This window comes from Schistocerca piceifrons, chromosome 1 (genome assembly GCF_021461385.2).
Source record: "Schistocerca piceifrons isolate TAMUIC-IGC-003096 chromosome 1, iqSchPice1.1, whole genome shotgun sequence".
Classification (NCBI taxonomy): Eukaryota; Metazoa; Arthropoda; class Insecta; order Orthoptera; family Acrididae; genus Schistocerca; species Schistocerca piceifrons.
The window spans coordinates 114792192-114806831 of record NC_060138.1 but is presented as its reverse complement, the minus strand read 5'-3'; the positions used below and the strand labels follow the sequence as shown (position 1 = coordinate 114806831).

Below are 14640 nucleotides of genomic sequence, written 5' to 3'. Positions count from 1 at the left end.
CTTTTTTAGAATTTATTTTTATGCTGTAGGCAATCTTCCGTTTATCAGTGGAACATTTTCTGAATGGTTGAAATATGCCGAATTTAAGTCTTTGTGTAAGAAAGGAGATAAAGAAACACGGTCAAATTTCCGTCCAATTTCAGTTCTGCCAGCATTTTCGACAACCATCTGACAAACAGTCAAGTCTCAGGTCTGTTGTCTAAAGGGTTTTGATATTGAGAAGTGAAAATGTACTTTTCTGATTAGACAATTATATTTCTGATTTTCCAAAGGCATTTGACTCTGTAAATAATGATAACCTTTCAAGTAAATTATAATATTATGGTGTAACAGCAAATGCTGCAAAATGGTTCCATTCCCATATCTCTGACAGGAAACAAAGGGTGTCATTAGGAAAAAAGACATAAATTAAAGTTTCAGGCATCATCCAGCTGGAAACTAATTACGTGTGATGTCCCACAAGGTAGGGCCCTTGCTTTTTCTTGTATATATCAATGATCTTTCATCCGTAACATTCCCAAAAGCCAAGTTCGTTTTGCTTACGGATGATACAAATATTCCAATAAATAGCAAATCAAGTGTAGTCTCAGAAAGATCGGTTTATGAAGTCTTCATGGACACTAATAAATGTTTCCTAACCCATTATTTGTCACTGAGCTTTGAAAAAACACACTGTATGCAATTCAGAACTTATAAGAGGTTTCCCACCAGTACATGCCTAAAATAGGAAGACCAACAGATAGAACAAGTGGACAATAACAATTTCTTGAGATCACAGCTTGATAATAAATTTAACTGGGAGGAGCACACCACATATCATCTGAAGCGCCAAAACAAATCTTTATTTGCAATGCAAATGTTGTCAGACATAATGGATATGGAGATGAAAAAGCTCATATGCTATGCGTACTTTCATTCCGTAAGCTTCTATGGGACTATTTTTTGCTGTAACTCATCAAGGTAAGTTCAATTTTTCTGGGTACAAAAACTTTCAATAAGAATTATTTGTGGTGTGAACTCAAGAACATCCCGTAGAGATCTGGTTAGGGAACTAGGGATATTAACTACTCTTCCCAATATATTTATTCCTTAATGAAATGTATCGTTAAAATATATCTCCTGGAAACAGTACTAGAAATAAGAATAATCTTCACACTGATTTAAAGTCACTTCCTTTTGTCCGAAAAGGCGTCCATTATTCGGGGACGCACATTTTCAATAACTTTCCACCAGCTATAAAAAGTTTAACTACCAACAAAGTTCGCTTTAATAGGAGCCTAAAGGACTTATTGGTGGTCAACTCCTTTTACTCCATTGATTAATTTCTTAACAGGAGCAACTGATGTCTGTTTGTGTGTGTGTGTGTGTGTGTTTGCTAATAATATAAAATAATGCGAATCTTTGTACAATATGACTTCCCTACAATTTCAGTGCAGTAATGCGATCATTGTAAGTAAATGTCAAAAATGATTCTTCTATTCAGTGTTTATTACCTCATGCATGAAACTATAATAAATTTTTTTCACACATTCCACATCCATGACGAACATTCGATTTGGGCACTGTGGAAGGTACATTAACATATCTGTTTTCTTGTAAATATTTATTGTGTATTCTTGTTTTTCTGACGTGTTCTACATCCTGGAGGATCTTCACAGTATGGAGCAATTGGAACGAAAAGCACATATAATCTAATCTGTTGAACCAGGAGTAAGTGTTTGCAGTGATGTGAACACGACAATTATCTTACATAAGGGAATGACCTCAGCATACTCACCATGGAGATGGAAAAGAAAGGAAAACTCTGGGTATCCAAGAGTTAGTTTTTCAGTAAAGCAACCAAATAAACACGTTCAGTAGTTGACTGGTCGGGAACTGGCCTGTCACCTAACTCCAGCATTATCTGTCACAAAGCACTGGTCTGTAGTCTGACAACGAATAGACAAGGAAGGCTTCAAGGGCGCCTTTTGTCTAACAATACGATTACAAGAGGCATGTGCTTCAACTAATGACCGTCTCGCAGCACAGGTTAAAGCTAGTACAGTACACACGGGTAGGAGAAAAGACGTACATTTCGTTTTCATACTCTTTGGTATGTGGCACCAACAGTCCGTTAATAGCGACTTAGTAGTTGTAGAGGGCAGGCTTGCTGCGAATTCTGTAGAAATTCCGAGCATATTCTCAAAATTTAGGACGAAATTTTCTCACCGACTGACCAAGTTAACTGTTGTCTGCGAGTTCACGAACATAGTACAATACTGTTATACACTGAAGCGCCAAAGAAACTGGTACAGCCATGCGTATTCAAATACAGAGATATATATAAATAGGCAGAATATGGGACCGCGGTGAGCAACGCCTTCATATAGGACAACGAGTGTATGATGCATTTGTTGATCGGTTACGGCTGCTACATTGGCAGGTTATCAAGATTTAAGTGAGTTTGGACGTTGTGATATAATCGGCGCACGAGCGATGCGACACAGCATCTCCGAGGTAGCGGTGAAGTGGAGATATTCCCGTACGACCATTTCACGAGTGTACTGTGATCATCAGGACTATTGTAAAACATCAAATATCCGACATCGCTACGGCCGGAGAAAGATCCTGCAAGAGCGGCACCAACGACGATGGTGATGATGTTTGGTTTTTGGGGCGTTCAACTGCTCGGTCATCAACGCCCTCACGAAGCCCCAATTTTTACATAGTCAAATTTTTCACGCAATCCAATCGAGCCTCTCTCACGAATGATGATGATGAAATGATGAGGACAACACAAACACCCAGTCCCCGGGCAGAGAAAACCCCAACCCGGCCGGGAATCGACCCCAGGATCCCGTGGTCCAGAGGCAGCAACGCTTGCCACCAGACCACGAGCTGCGGACGCACCAACGACGATTGAAGAGAATCCTTCAACGTGAGAGAAGTGCAACTCTTCTGCAAATCCCTGAAGATTTCGATGCTGGGCCATCAGCAAGTGTCAGCGTGCGAATCATTCAACGAAACATCACCGATATGCGCTTTCGGAGCCTTGATCACTGCAAGCCATAAAGCTTAATACTTTGCCTGGGCCCGTCAACACCGATATTGGTCTATTTCAAGTTGTATCGAGCAGATGGACCGGTATGGTTATGGAGACAACCTTATGAATCCATGGACCTCGCATGTCAGAAGGGCACTGTTCAAGCTGGTGGAGGGTCTGTAATGGTGTAGGTCGTGTGCAGTTGGAGTGATGTGGAAGCTCTGACACGTCTAGATACGACTCTGACAGGTGAAACATACCTAAGCAACCTATCTCATCACCTGCATCCAATAATGTCCATTGTGCATTCAGACGGACTTGGACTATTGCAGCAGGACAATTCGACACCCCACACATACAGAATTGCTACAGAGTGGCTCCAGGAACACTCTTTTGGGTTTAAACACTTCCACCGGTTACCAGACTCCCCACACATGAACATTGTGTTGTTCAGAAGAGATCGACATTCTCTCGTACCCTTACGGATTTATGGACATTCCTGCAGGATTCATGGTGTCAGTTCCCTCCAGCACCACTTCAGGCATTATTGAGTCCATGCGACGTCGCATTGCGGCAATTCTGCGTGCTCGCGAGGGCCCTACAGATATTAGGCAGGTGTACCAGTTTGTTTGGCTCTTCCGTGTATAATGGGCATGCAAAGGAACTAACGAAACACCGAATGATGCGAGCGATAGATAGGTTAATGATAATGGCTTGTGGATTATTCAATGCGAGTCAGACTTTTGTTTACCGGAAAGGCAATGTGCGTCTTTTCCACCACTGCCTTAGGACGTTTGATGCCTCAATGCAGCAGTAGAGCAGACGCAAAACTAAAACCGGTATCAGTTTATTGTGCGGCAATTTCGCACTTATAGTGTAGTGTAGTTCGTTTAAATCACCCGTGTTGTGTTTGCAGGTTAAACACTCCATGCCAAATACCTACAATCGGAGGGCAAATCGAGCTTCTTGAAGCGAAAAAGATTTGAGAATTGCGGCCAGGCTTGTAATGACTCAGACGAATTGAATGAAGAAGAATGTGTAGAATGTCTAGAACTTTAGACTGAAACTCGATATAAAGTGTGTAGAGTAAAAACGTTTCTTGCATGAAGATCGTTAAATTTTCAACATAAGTGCCCTTAATGGAGGAAATGGAAAGAAAAACTAGCGAAAATTACATTTATACAAAATTAGATTGATATTTCCTATCTTGTAACTTCCTTGCTTAATTACCTCTATACGAACAATTTCATTCAGTAACTCGTTTGCATCAGTTACAGTATGCGTTTATAACAGTCAAGTCCTATTCCTGATACCTTCATTGTTTCCACTGGCTTGAAATTGTGATACTAACCAAGGTGCGTCATTTTAGCTACCCAAGCAGGAGCATTAACAAAATATAATCTCTTTATGTACTGCTTGAAATTGCAGTTTCATTGAACTCGTGTTTACATAAGTGATCTTTCCTTCAAAAACGAGAAATGCACGCCAAACATTTGGCAAACATTTATACTTTAACATATGCATTTTACATAATTTAGAGAGTGTTTTAGAAATGTGCGTCATCTCTCCTTGCTTTGCCCTACTAGTTATCCTTGTGTGCGAGGTCTTCGAAATTCGCGGTGGAATTTAATTTTGGCCTGCTGTGTCGAAAGAACTTCTTGTGAAATACTACTTCCTTCTAAGTGAAAGAGATACGCTGAAGAAAAAAATTATTCATTTGTGGTGAAGGTATCATACACAGAACATTGAATGAAAAAGAAACCCTAATAGTCGCAGTACCAATCACTTAACGCAGCAGTACGTCGAGGACAACTGAACATAACGCAGAATACAAGCAGTTGACACGACTCTGTTAAGAATATTCAGTTTGCTACAGACTTTCAGACAGAATAATAAATACGACTGTAGACGAAAATTGGGAATAAAGTATTTCTGAAGAGACAGGAACAAATGGATAAACTATGTTACAAGAAGAATGAAAATAGAATACGAAAAAGTATAATGAACTCTCGATCAGTGGGGTAGTGGACAAAAGAACAGTCGAACCAACCAGATCACCAGTTAACCACGTGCAGTAGATGCAATAGCAAAATGACATAATCGTTAGAACCTAGGAAGAAATGTGGACAAAGAAATAGTTGAAAACTTTATATCGACGTAATATTTTATCAGTTATCAGGCAATGTGTAAAGAAAAATGATGTTTTTCGTCTCTTCCTTAAAATAAACATTGCCTTCTTTCCGATCCTTGAACACAGATTTGTGTGAAGATTATACAGTTTTCGTTATCAACCTAGAAATTTATATGTCCGTACTTACCTATGTAATCTTGACAATTAATTTCAAAACTGAATGATGAAATTACAATTATTGTATAAATCAGTTAGAATCATCTTTCAGGATTCATTTCCGAGATGCCAAAGTTCCCACGCGTCCGTTTATTTTTTTTTGTGTATATCGTTGCTGTTTATCCTATTGCGTAACATTTTTACGGCTCCATTAACGTGTTACTTTTTAAAAAATTTAGATACCTTTCCTCGTAAGGAGAAGATGTCTAAACATTGTCCCGCAGTCCTGGTATACTAGTAGGCTATACATCATTTCCATTAACGGCTTTACATTCAGGTTGGAACGTTTCGATCAGTCATTTCTTATTATTTTTCCTATCTCTCTCTCCTAAATCTCCCGTCTTATTCTGGTTCGTTCTTATTTCGCCTTGGAGTTGGCATTTAGCCACTTTGACGTAAAGATTCTCATCTCCGTTATACCTAAGGTAGATCGTGAGTGGCGTGTGCGAACTGTTTCTTAATTATGTAACTGCTGAGTATGTGTTGTAGTGTTTTATCTGTTTTCATGAGAATCCGTACAGCATTTATCGACAGTAGTTTCTGAAATGGTCAAAACATCACAATCAGTATGATCAGGGTAGCAGACAAATGGTCCAGTTTTGGTACACTTTTATTTCCCTGTCTCCAAGCTTGCATCTCAGACTACAGAATAGGCCAACAGAAATGTATATGTATGTACATTTTTGTGTTCAGTTTTCAAACTGAACTGAAGTAGCAGCCACATCTGTTTTCCTGTGACAAGTTCTTTAGCTAAGATAAGCACTTCCAACATTGGATCTATTCTAATGTCGGCCGACTACTGCAAGATTTCCCCTCAATATCCCCCTTTAGTGGGTAGACCTTATGTCCTGGTCCGTATTTGATAGATACACGATTTTGATAGTTTTTGCAGAGAAATGTATGACTTATCTTCACATAAGCATTGGACTTATAAGGTAAGGGAAACGTACTAATGGTGAAATACCAATAAAGAATGCATGTTATATGTCGAGAAGTTTATTTACATGCAGCGCAGAATAAATAGATAATGGCTGATAATTATGAGGATTCAATCCGTCTACCAGGCGTAGGACAGAGCCGGGGTGCTGTAGGTCAGGTGAGCGACGGCGGGGGCGGCGGAGTAGGCCACTCCCAGCAGACCGTGGGCGGCAACGGCGGGGGCGGCGTAGGCAGCGGGGGCGGCGTAGGCGCGCGCGTAGGCCGGGGCGGCGTAGGCCACGGCGGGGGCGGCAACGTGGGCGACGGCGTCGTTGCTGACGCGGACGTCGGACTTGGTGACGCTGGAGTAGGGCGTGTCGACGGTCTTGGTGTAGGTGGACACCTGTCCCAGGTTGCCGAAGCTCCTCAGGATGTTGGAGCTCTGGGAGGTGATGGCCGCGGGGGCGACGGCCGCGGGAGCGGCGTACGAGATGGCGGGGGCGGCCAGGAAGCCAGCGCGGGCCACGGCCAGCACGGCGGCGAAGACGGCGAGCTGTGGGGCATAGGCGCAAGCTAACCATTTGTGGGACAAGCTGGTGAGACACGCAGGGCTAGGTATACTGCCAATGTAAATGTACTACAAAAAGTGGAATATGTATAGGTGTCAAGGAATGCTCAATGATATAAAGAGGAACAGGGTGACGTCAAAAGAAGGAAGTACGACATCACATAATGGATGTTGCAAAGCGTTTTTCGCGTCGTCTCACACTTTCAATCATTTTCTCAGCGGTCACGAAAGTGTTGCAAGTGTCCTCAACATAGAAGACCGCGCGGTATTGACCGAGCGCTCTAAGGCGCTGCAGTCATGCACTGTGCGGCTGATCCCGGCGGAGGTTCGAGTCCTCCCTAGGGCATGGGTGTGTGTTTGTCCTTAGGATAATTTAGGTTAAGTAGTGTGTAAGCTTAGGGACTGCTGACCTTAGCAGTTAAGTCCCATAAGGTTTCACACACATTTGAATTTGAACATTTGACTGATGACATGAGTTAACTTCATTTTTATATTATAATTCAAGTTTGTATTTTAGTAGTTTAACACCTGTATTTAAGCAGTGTTGTACTGTATGGATCGTCAGTCAATTACGAACAACTACAAGTTGATTACAGACATAAATTCATATTCAATTTTAATTCATGTTTATATTTTAATAGCTTAACACCTGTATTTAAGCACTGTTGTAGTGTATGAATCAGTCAATTACGTACGACCACTTCAGCTCTGGTTGCCCCAGTTTTAAAATTATCTGTATCGTGACAGAGCCTGATTTAATAGCTTTGAGTACCTGATACTATCTGAGTCGTATTGTGAAAGATTTATTATTGAGATCATTAGGAAGGCAGTTACGCAGACATGTTCGTGAGCCACATTCTCTGAAATGGATAATGATTACCATGCGGGTGTTAAAGTTTCTCTGTGCAATTCGTTTGCGATTTTCAGACAAGAGAGGGCGAATTTAAAGGCTCCGGTGCTTTAGGAGTGAGATTTTCTCAATAGAAAAGACATCGTAGCAATTAAAACCTGCCAAAAGAAGCGGGTTGCCATGCCCGGCAACTGGAAGATTAGCAACGTGGTATGTCTCTTAACGAACCAAACCTTGAATAAATTGCTAGTACTCTTGTCTCTAGTGTTGCTTAAAGCGAAGCCCTCAGAACACTAATTTTGAACTTCTCTACCAAAAGCGCCTATTGCCAGGATTGCCTTTTTCGTGGTGTCTTTACACGGAAGGTAAATTAATGATCTACATTTACATCTACATTTACACTCCGCAAGCCACCCAACGGTGTGTGGCGAAGGGCACTTTACGTGCCACTGTCATTACCTCCCTTTTCTGTTCCAGTCGCGTATGATTCGCGGGAAGAACGACTGCCTGAAAGCCTCCGTGTGCGCTCGAATCACTCTAATTTTAGATTCGCGATCTCCTCGGGAGGTATAAGTAGGGGGAGGCAATATATTCGATACCTCATCCAGAAACGCACCCTCTCGAAACCTGGACAGCAAGCTACACCGCGATGCAGAGCGCCTGTCTTTGCAAAGTCTGCCACTTGAGTTTGCTAAATATCTCCGTAACACTATCACGCTTACCAAATAACCCTCTGACGAAACACGCCGCTCTTCTTTGGATCTCCTCTATCTCCTCCATCAACCCGATCTGGTACGGATCCCACACTGATGAGCAATACTCAAGTATAGGTCGAACGAGTGTTTTGTAAGCCACCTCCTTTGTTGATGGACTACATTTTCTAAGGACTCTCCCAATGAATCTCAAGCTGGCACCCGCCTTACCAACAATTAATTTTATGTGATCATTCCACTTGAAATCGTTCCGCACGCATACTCCCAGATATTTTACAGAAGTAACTGCTACCTCTGTTTGTTCCGCTATCATATAATCATACAATATGTATTCACAATATATGACATTTGTCTATGTTAAGGGTCAGTTGCCACTCCCTGCACCAAGTGCCTATCCGCTCCAGATCTTCCTGCATTTCGCTACAATTCGCTGCAACTTCTCTGTATACTACAGCATCATCCGCGAAAAGCCGCATGGAACTTCCGACACTATCTACTAGGTCATTTATATATATTGTGAAAAGCAATAGTTCCATAACACTCCCCTGTGGCACGCCAGAGGTTACTTTAACGTCTGTAGACGTCTCTCCATTGGTAACAACATGCTGTGTTCTGTTTTCTAAAAACTCTTCAATCCAGCCACACAGCTGGTCTGATATTCCGTAGGCTCTTACTTTGTTTATCAGGCGATAGTGCGGAACCGTATCGAACGCCTTCCGGACGTCAAGGAAAATAGCATCTACCTGGGAGCTTGTATCTAATATTTTCTGGGTCTAAGGAACAAATAAAGTGAGTTGGGTCCCACACGATCGCTGTTTCCGGAATCCATGTTGATTGCTACAGAGTAGATTCTGGGTTTCCAGAAACGACATGATACGCGAGCAAAAAACATGTTCTAAAATTCTACAACAGATCGACGTCAGAGATATAGGTTTATAGTTTTGCGCATCTGCTCGACGACCCTTCTTGAAGACTGGGACTACCTGTGCTCTTTTCCAATCATTTGGAACCTTCTGTTCCTCTAGAGACTTGCGGTACACGGCTGTTAGAAGGGGGGCAAGTTCTTTCGCGTACTCTGTGTAGAATCGAATTGGTATGCCGTCAGGTCCAGTGGACTTTCCTCTGTTGAGTGATTCCAGTTGCTTTTCTGTTCCTTGGACATTTATTTCGATGTCAGCTATTTTTTCGTTTGTGCGAGGATTTAGAGAAGGAACTGCAGTGCGGTCTTCCTCTGTGAAACAGCTTTGGAAAAAGGTGTTTAGTATTTCAGCTTTACGCGTGTCATCCCATGTTTCAATGCCATCATCATCCCGGAGTGTTTGGATATGCTGTTTCGAGCCACTTACTGATTTAACGTAAGACCAGAACTTCCTAGGATTTTCTGTCAAGTCGGTACATAGAATTGTACTTTCGAATTCACTGAACGCTTCACGCATAGCGGTCCTTGCGCTAACTTTGACATCGTTTGGTTCTGTTTGTCTGAGAGGATTTGGCTGCGTTTAAACTTGCAGTGAAGCTCTGTTTGCTTTCGCAGTAGTTTCCTAACTTTATTGTTGAACCACGGAGACACGTCAATGATAATTTTGAACCATTCCGTGCGAAGCTTTAAAATGTGACTCCATTCAAACTTTGGTAGATTGAAGAGGACCTCGCTGAGTCTTTACGGGTTTTCTATAATAATTTGTTCGTGAATAAATTAACTGCTTCGATCGTAAGAACTATAAAAGGTAGTCAGAACAACCGACTCATGATTATGACATTACAAGCAAAGGAAGAAAAGTAGCAAGATTAAAGTGGACGACGTGAGTTTTTGGAAGGGCAGTTAAGGAAACTAGCTCGATATGTTTCCAAGGGAACCATACCAGCATTTCCTTATACGGTTTGGGGAATCCGTGTCAAACCTAAATCAGAATGAGGATTTGAGCCATCCTCCTCTTGAATGGAAATGCGACAATTGGCTCGCGATAGCACGTTACAGTAAATTACAATTTGGTAATGATAGAAAATAAAGCTTACGTTCAAATATACATAACAGCTAGAATATATTATATGCCTTCTTCAGATCTAAAAAAATCATCTATAAGAACACGAATGTGGCTGGTGTTGGAGAGGCTGAAATTTGCACAGATCGTGTTTTAATTTTAGAAATGTGCTGTACGGATAATCTGCATATTCGGCCATTAGGAGTGGCACCCAGCGTGGGCGTATGAAATAGACCCGTTGCGGGTCGTTACTCAACTGTCCAGGCAGCACTGGGTCAGACGGGAGCATTCTTGGCCAAGGCCCACTGGCCATGCGTTACGTGGGGCGGGTCCGAGTAGTCGAAACCTGCCCGTGAATGCAAATTGACCCGGCAGGTAGGCAAACGAGCTCCTCTTTCATTGCACACTACCTGCTGCAAATGTAGCGCTGCTCGCACGCAGTAAAGCCGACCGACGTATATCAGTAGCAGCGACGGGTGTTCGCTCTGAATAACAGAACTGCCTGTTTTGATGTCAGTACCGCGCACTTTAGTTTGGTAATGAAGTCTCTAAATAATTCCAATGACTGCACTTAGAATATCAGATGCAGCTTGTATTGCGACACGGTACCAAAGCTGCATTCTTTCTTAGCAGGCGAATTCTTTCTTCTAATTCACTTCATTTGCAGTTTCACCGCTTGAAACTGTACTTACATATGCCTAGGACATAAATGAAAGCGTCATTGAGTTCAATCGGAAACTTCATCAATAATACGTTATCACCTGCTCCCTAGATATAAGAGTTCTGTCAGAGAAATATACAGCTGCGTCAATCGAAATAAAGCGATGCAAGCCACAAGGTCGTTTCCTGAAGATCTTGCGGAAGCTAATCTACTTTTTGTGCAGGTCATTCTCTCAAAATGCACAGATTTTCACTGCAGAAAATCATGTTTCTGAGTTACGGTTCCACTTGCTGATACCTGCTGGATTGGATTCTTACTCGGCAATTGGCCATGTGCGAGCAATACAGGGCCCCAGCGCTCAACAGAAGTAAAGCGTGCTTTAAGGCCCCTAGCAATCAGCATCAAAGAACCCCTTTTTAAACTACCTTTGAAATTTACGAACCTATTATAGAGATCATGACACTCTTTTTGCTACCCTGACTCGCGTACAGAGAATCCGTATGCTTTGAAACTAGTACATCAGTCATCGAGGCAACATCATACATAGTCGTATTTTCTCCGTTCTCATTCGAAATGTTAACTCGCGTATCGGGTCTCTTATTGAATGACCAGCAACTTAACGCCGTATCCAAACTACAGCATCACTTATAAAGGAGCAGATAGATTTAAGTTTAACATTCCATCGAAGCCGTGCTAATATGAAAGAGAGTATTAACTAGGATTTGACGAGGGTATGGACAGAATCGGGACGCGAATCATGTTACCATTAGCCTGAAGTAATTCAGCGAAACTACATGAAATCTGAATTCGGAGGCAAGGAAATGGGACAATGTACATAGATACCTCAGAACACTGTTTTTACACCTCGTCCATTATGCAACTTGACTGTGCAGAGCTTATTCGAAGAGAAAGACATTTTGACTGTTGCAAAAAGTACGTATAAATTACGAAATGGTACGACACACCTTTGATGTTTTAGCTTGAAATCATGTCACCTGAAGCTATCCACCATGCATGCAGTCCAAAGGAACTTTACATCATGATTCGGAATAACACAGCCACTGCAATATCGGTTCATCGGCCGACACCGGGCAAGCGATTTACAGGTAAAATGTCTCCCTTGTATGGGAATATACATAATGGACGTACAGGTACAGGTTTTAGACACATGGTTGACAGTACATGGAAATTTGGGCCTGGCCGTGAACCGTGCTCGGAGAGCCACATTGTAAGGCTACTGCTCGCGATATTTTCATTGTTGCTATTCCATTATACAGCTGATGGCAGTCCATAAAACTGCGAATACGTTCATTGTAAATTTTTTGTTGCTTGCTGTGAATTTTACTTTTATGTAGCTTCACTTGCAGAGAGAGGTGTACACAGAGAAACTCATACGGCAATCTGCATCCTTGTTCATGAGCACAATTTGATATGAGATTAGTCGATACTACAAACGCAACTGACACGAAAATAGTTCTAGACTGCATTTTAAGCGCTAAAATGCAATCTGGCGAAATGCACCATCGTTGGAAGCATGTTTGCATACGAACTTCAAAAGCAACCGTACAAAAGTTGCTCTTCAACACCTCCGAAGTTAAGAGACACATCAACTGAGCTGAATATTCCCCTTCTTTTGTTTCTGATGACATTCCTTAGGATTTACATTACATTTTAGTCTACTTGACGTCGCATTTATCTTAAACTATTTCGTTGCCATAAAGATAGCATGTAGATTAGTGGTTTACAGCGCTAGCTAACTATTTTCGACGAGTATGGAGGAGCACTCACCTTGTACATGGTTGGTTGGTGTTTTTCTGGTGTGCTGCGCAGAAAACTGTACCTCGGTGGTGGCCGGAACCCCTATTTATAGTACCTCGCCGCCGTGGGCTGGACCGGTAACCGCTCCCCAAGTCCTCCGCAGTGGTCACGTGACCCTCAGGTTATAAGTACCACCTATGGGGAGGGAGCTCCAGTGGGCTCCAGCATCGACTGGAGGGGTAGGCGGAGGGCCGTTTGGCAATACTTGGATAGTGCAGCAGACGCCGATTTACGCAAGCCTTCCACGGCCGAGTCACTATGTGTGGTCCTGCATATCTCGAAATGTGTAACACGCGGGTATATCTGATCAACAGATGCTGTAGAACTACACTTTAGGTTATTTCTGACAGCAAAAAAGAGTCGCCTGTCTTCCTCCATTGTATGGTTTTAACGCAATTGGTTTGCAACGTTCATCTAGATGCAAGTCGTCATGATTTGACACGTGTCTTCTAACTGAAGCCGTTTTATACCTGAGAACGATCTGTTGTTTGATCGAAATTGATTTTTATTGAAAAAAGTGCAAGTTTTGTGCAAATCTCGAGTTTCCAAATAAATTTTATATCAGTTCCTGTCTGGAACTGGACACTGAAACTGATAAATGTTTAACACGATTGCGTTGCATCCCAATATACTGGTCGTAACTTTGGAAAGTATGTTCGAAGCTGCCTCCATGCCAGACGAAACTTCAGGAACTGGTTCTCTCATTCAGTATGTTTCGATTTACCCTCGAATACCACGTGAAAGGGTACGTTGTCCTCGATGGTGAGTGTTCATCGGAGGTGAGGGTATCATCTGGAGTGACCCAGGGAAGTGTGGTAGGTCCGCTGTTGTTTTCTATCTACATAAATGATCTTTTGGATAGGGTGGATGGCAATGTGCGGTTGTTTGCTGATGATGCTATGGTGTACGGGACCGCTTATAAAACACTAATACGACCTATTCTTGAGTACTGCTCGAGCGTTTGGGATCCCTATCAGGTCGGATTGAGGGGGGACATAGAAGCAATTCAGAGGTGGGCTACTAGATATGTTACTGGTATGTTTGATCATCAAGCGAGTGTTACGGAAATGCTTCAGGAACTCGGGAGGGAGTCTCTGGAGGAAAGGAGGCGTTCTTTTAGTGAATCGCTACTGAGGAAATTTAGAGAACCAGTATTTGAGGCTGACTGCAGTACAATTTTACTACCGCCAACTTTTATTTCGCGGAAAGACCACAAAGATAAGATAAGAGAGATTAGGGCTCGTACAGAGGCACATAGGCAGTCATTTTTCCCTCGTTCTGTTTGGGAGTGGAATAGGGAGAGAAGATGCTAGTTGCGGTACGAGGTACCATCCGCCACTCACCGTATGGTGGATTGCGGAGTATGTATGTAGATGTAGATGTAGAAAGGGCGTGAACAAATCGTTCATTTATGCACCTTCACTTTTGCCTGGTCAAACAATCAGGTCCGTTTCAGTTGTTTTATACCCGAGGATCTCATCTGTAGTTTGATCGAAACTGTTTGTTATCATGAAAGTGCAGCTATTGTGTAAATCTATGGTTTTTAGAAATGAAAAGTTTCGTACGAACTTCTGTCCGCAAAAGGACGGTGAGTCAGCACTGTAACAAGTCTCAGCCCACTACATTGCATCTCACTACAGTGGTGGCAACTTCGGAAAGCAATTTCGAACCTGTCTCCATGCCGCGCGGCGCTGTAGAGAATGGCACTCTCGTTTGAATATCTCAGTTTACCCTCGAATACGATGAGATGTTGTGTGAACA

The 14640-nt window shown here is 42.4% G+C and overlaps 1 protein-coding gene across 1 annotated transcript; it reads right to left on the bottom strand.

Moving 5' to 3' along the window:
- Positions 1–6426: 6426 nt before the first annotated feature.
- Positions 6427–12858, bottom strand: LOC124786421 (cuticle protein 67-like). The gene is made up of 2 exons (XM_047254265.1): positions 12850–12858; positions 6427–6924 (listed from the first exon to the last, which is right to left on the bottom strand). Exons 1-2 carry the CDS (start codon positions 12856–12858, stop codon positions 6427–6429), a joined length of 507 nt encoding a protein of 168 aa, XP_047110221.1.
- Between the last annotated feature and the right edge of the window lie 1782 nt (positions 12859–14640).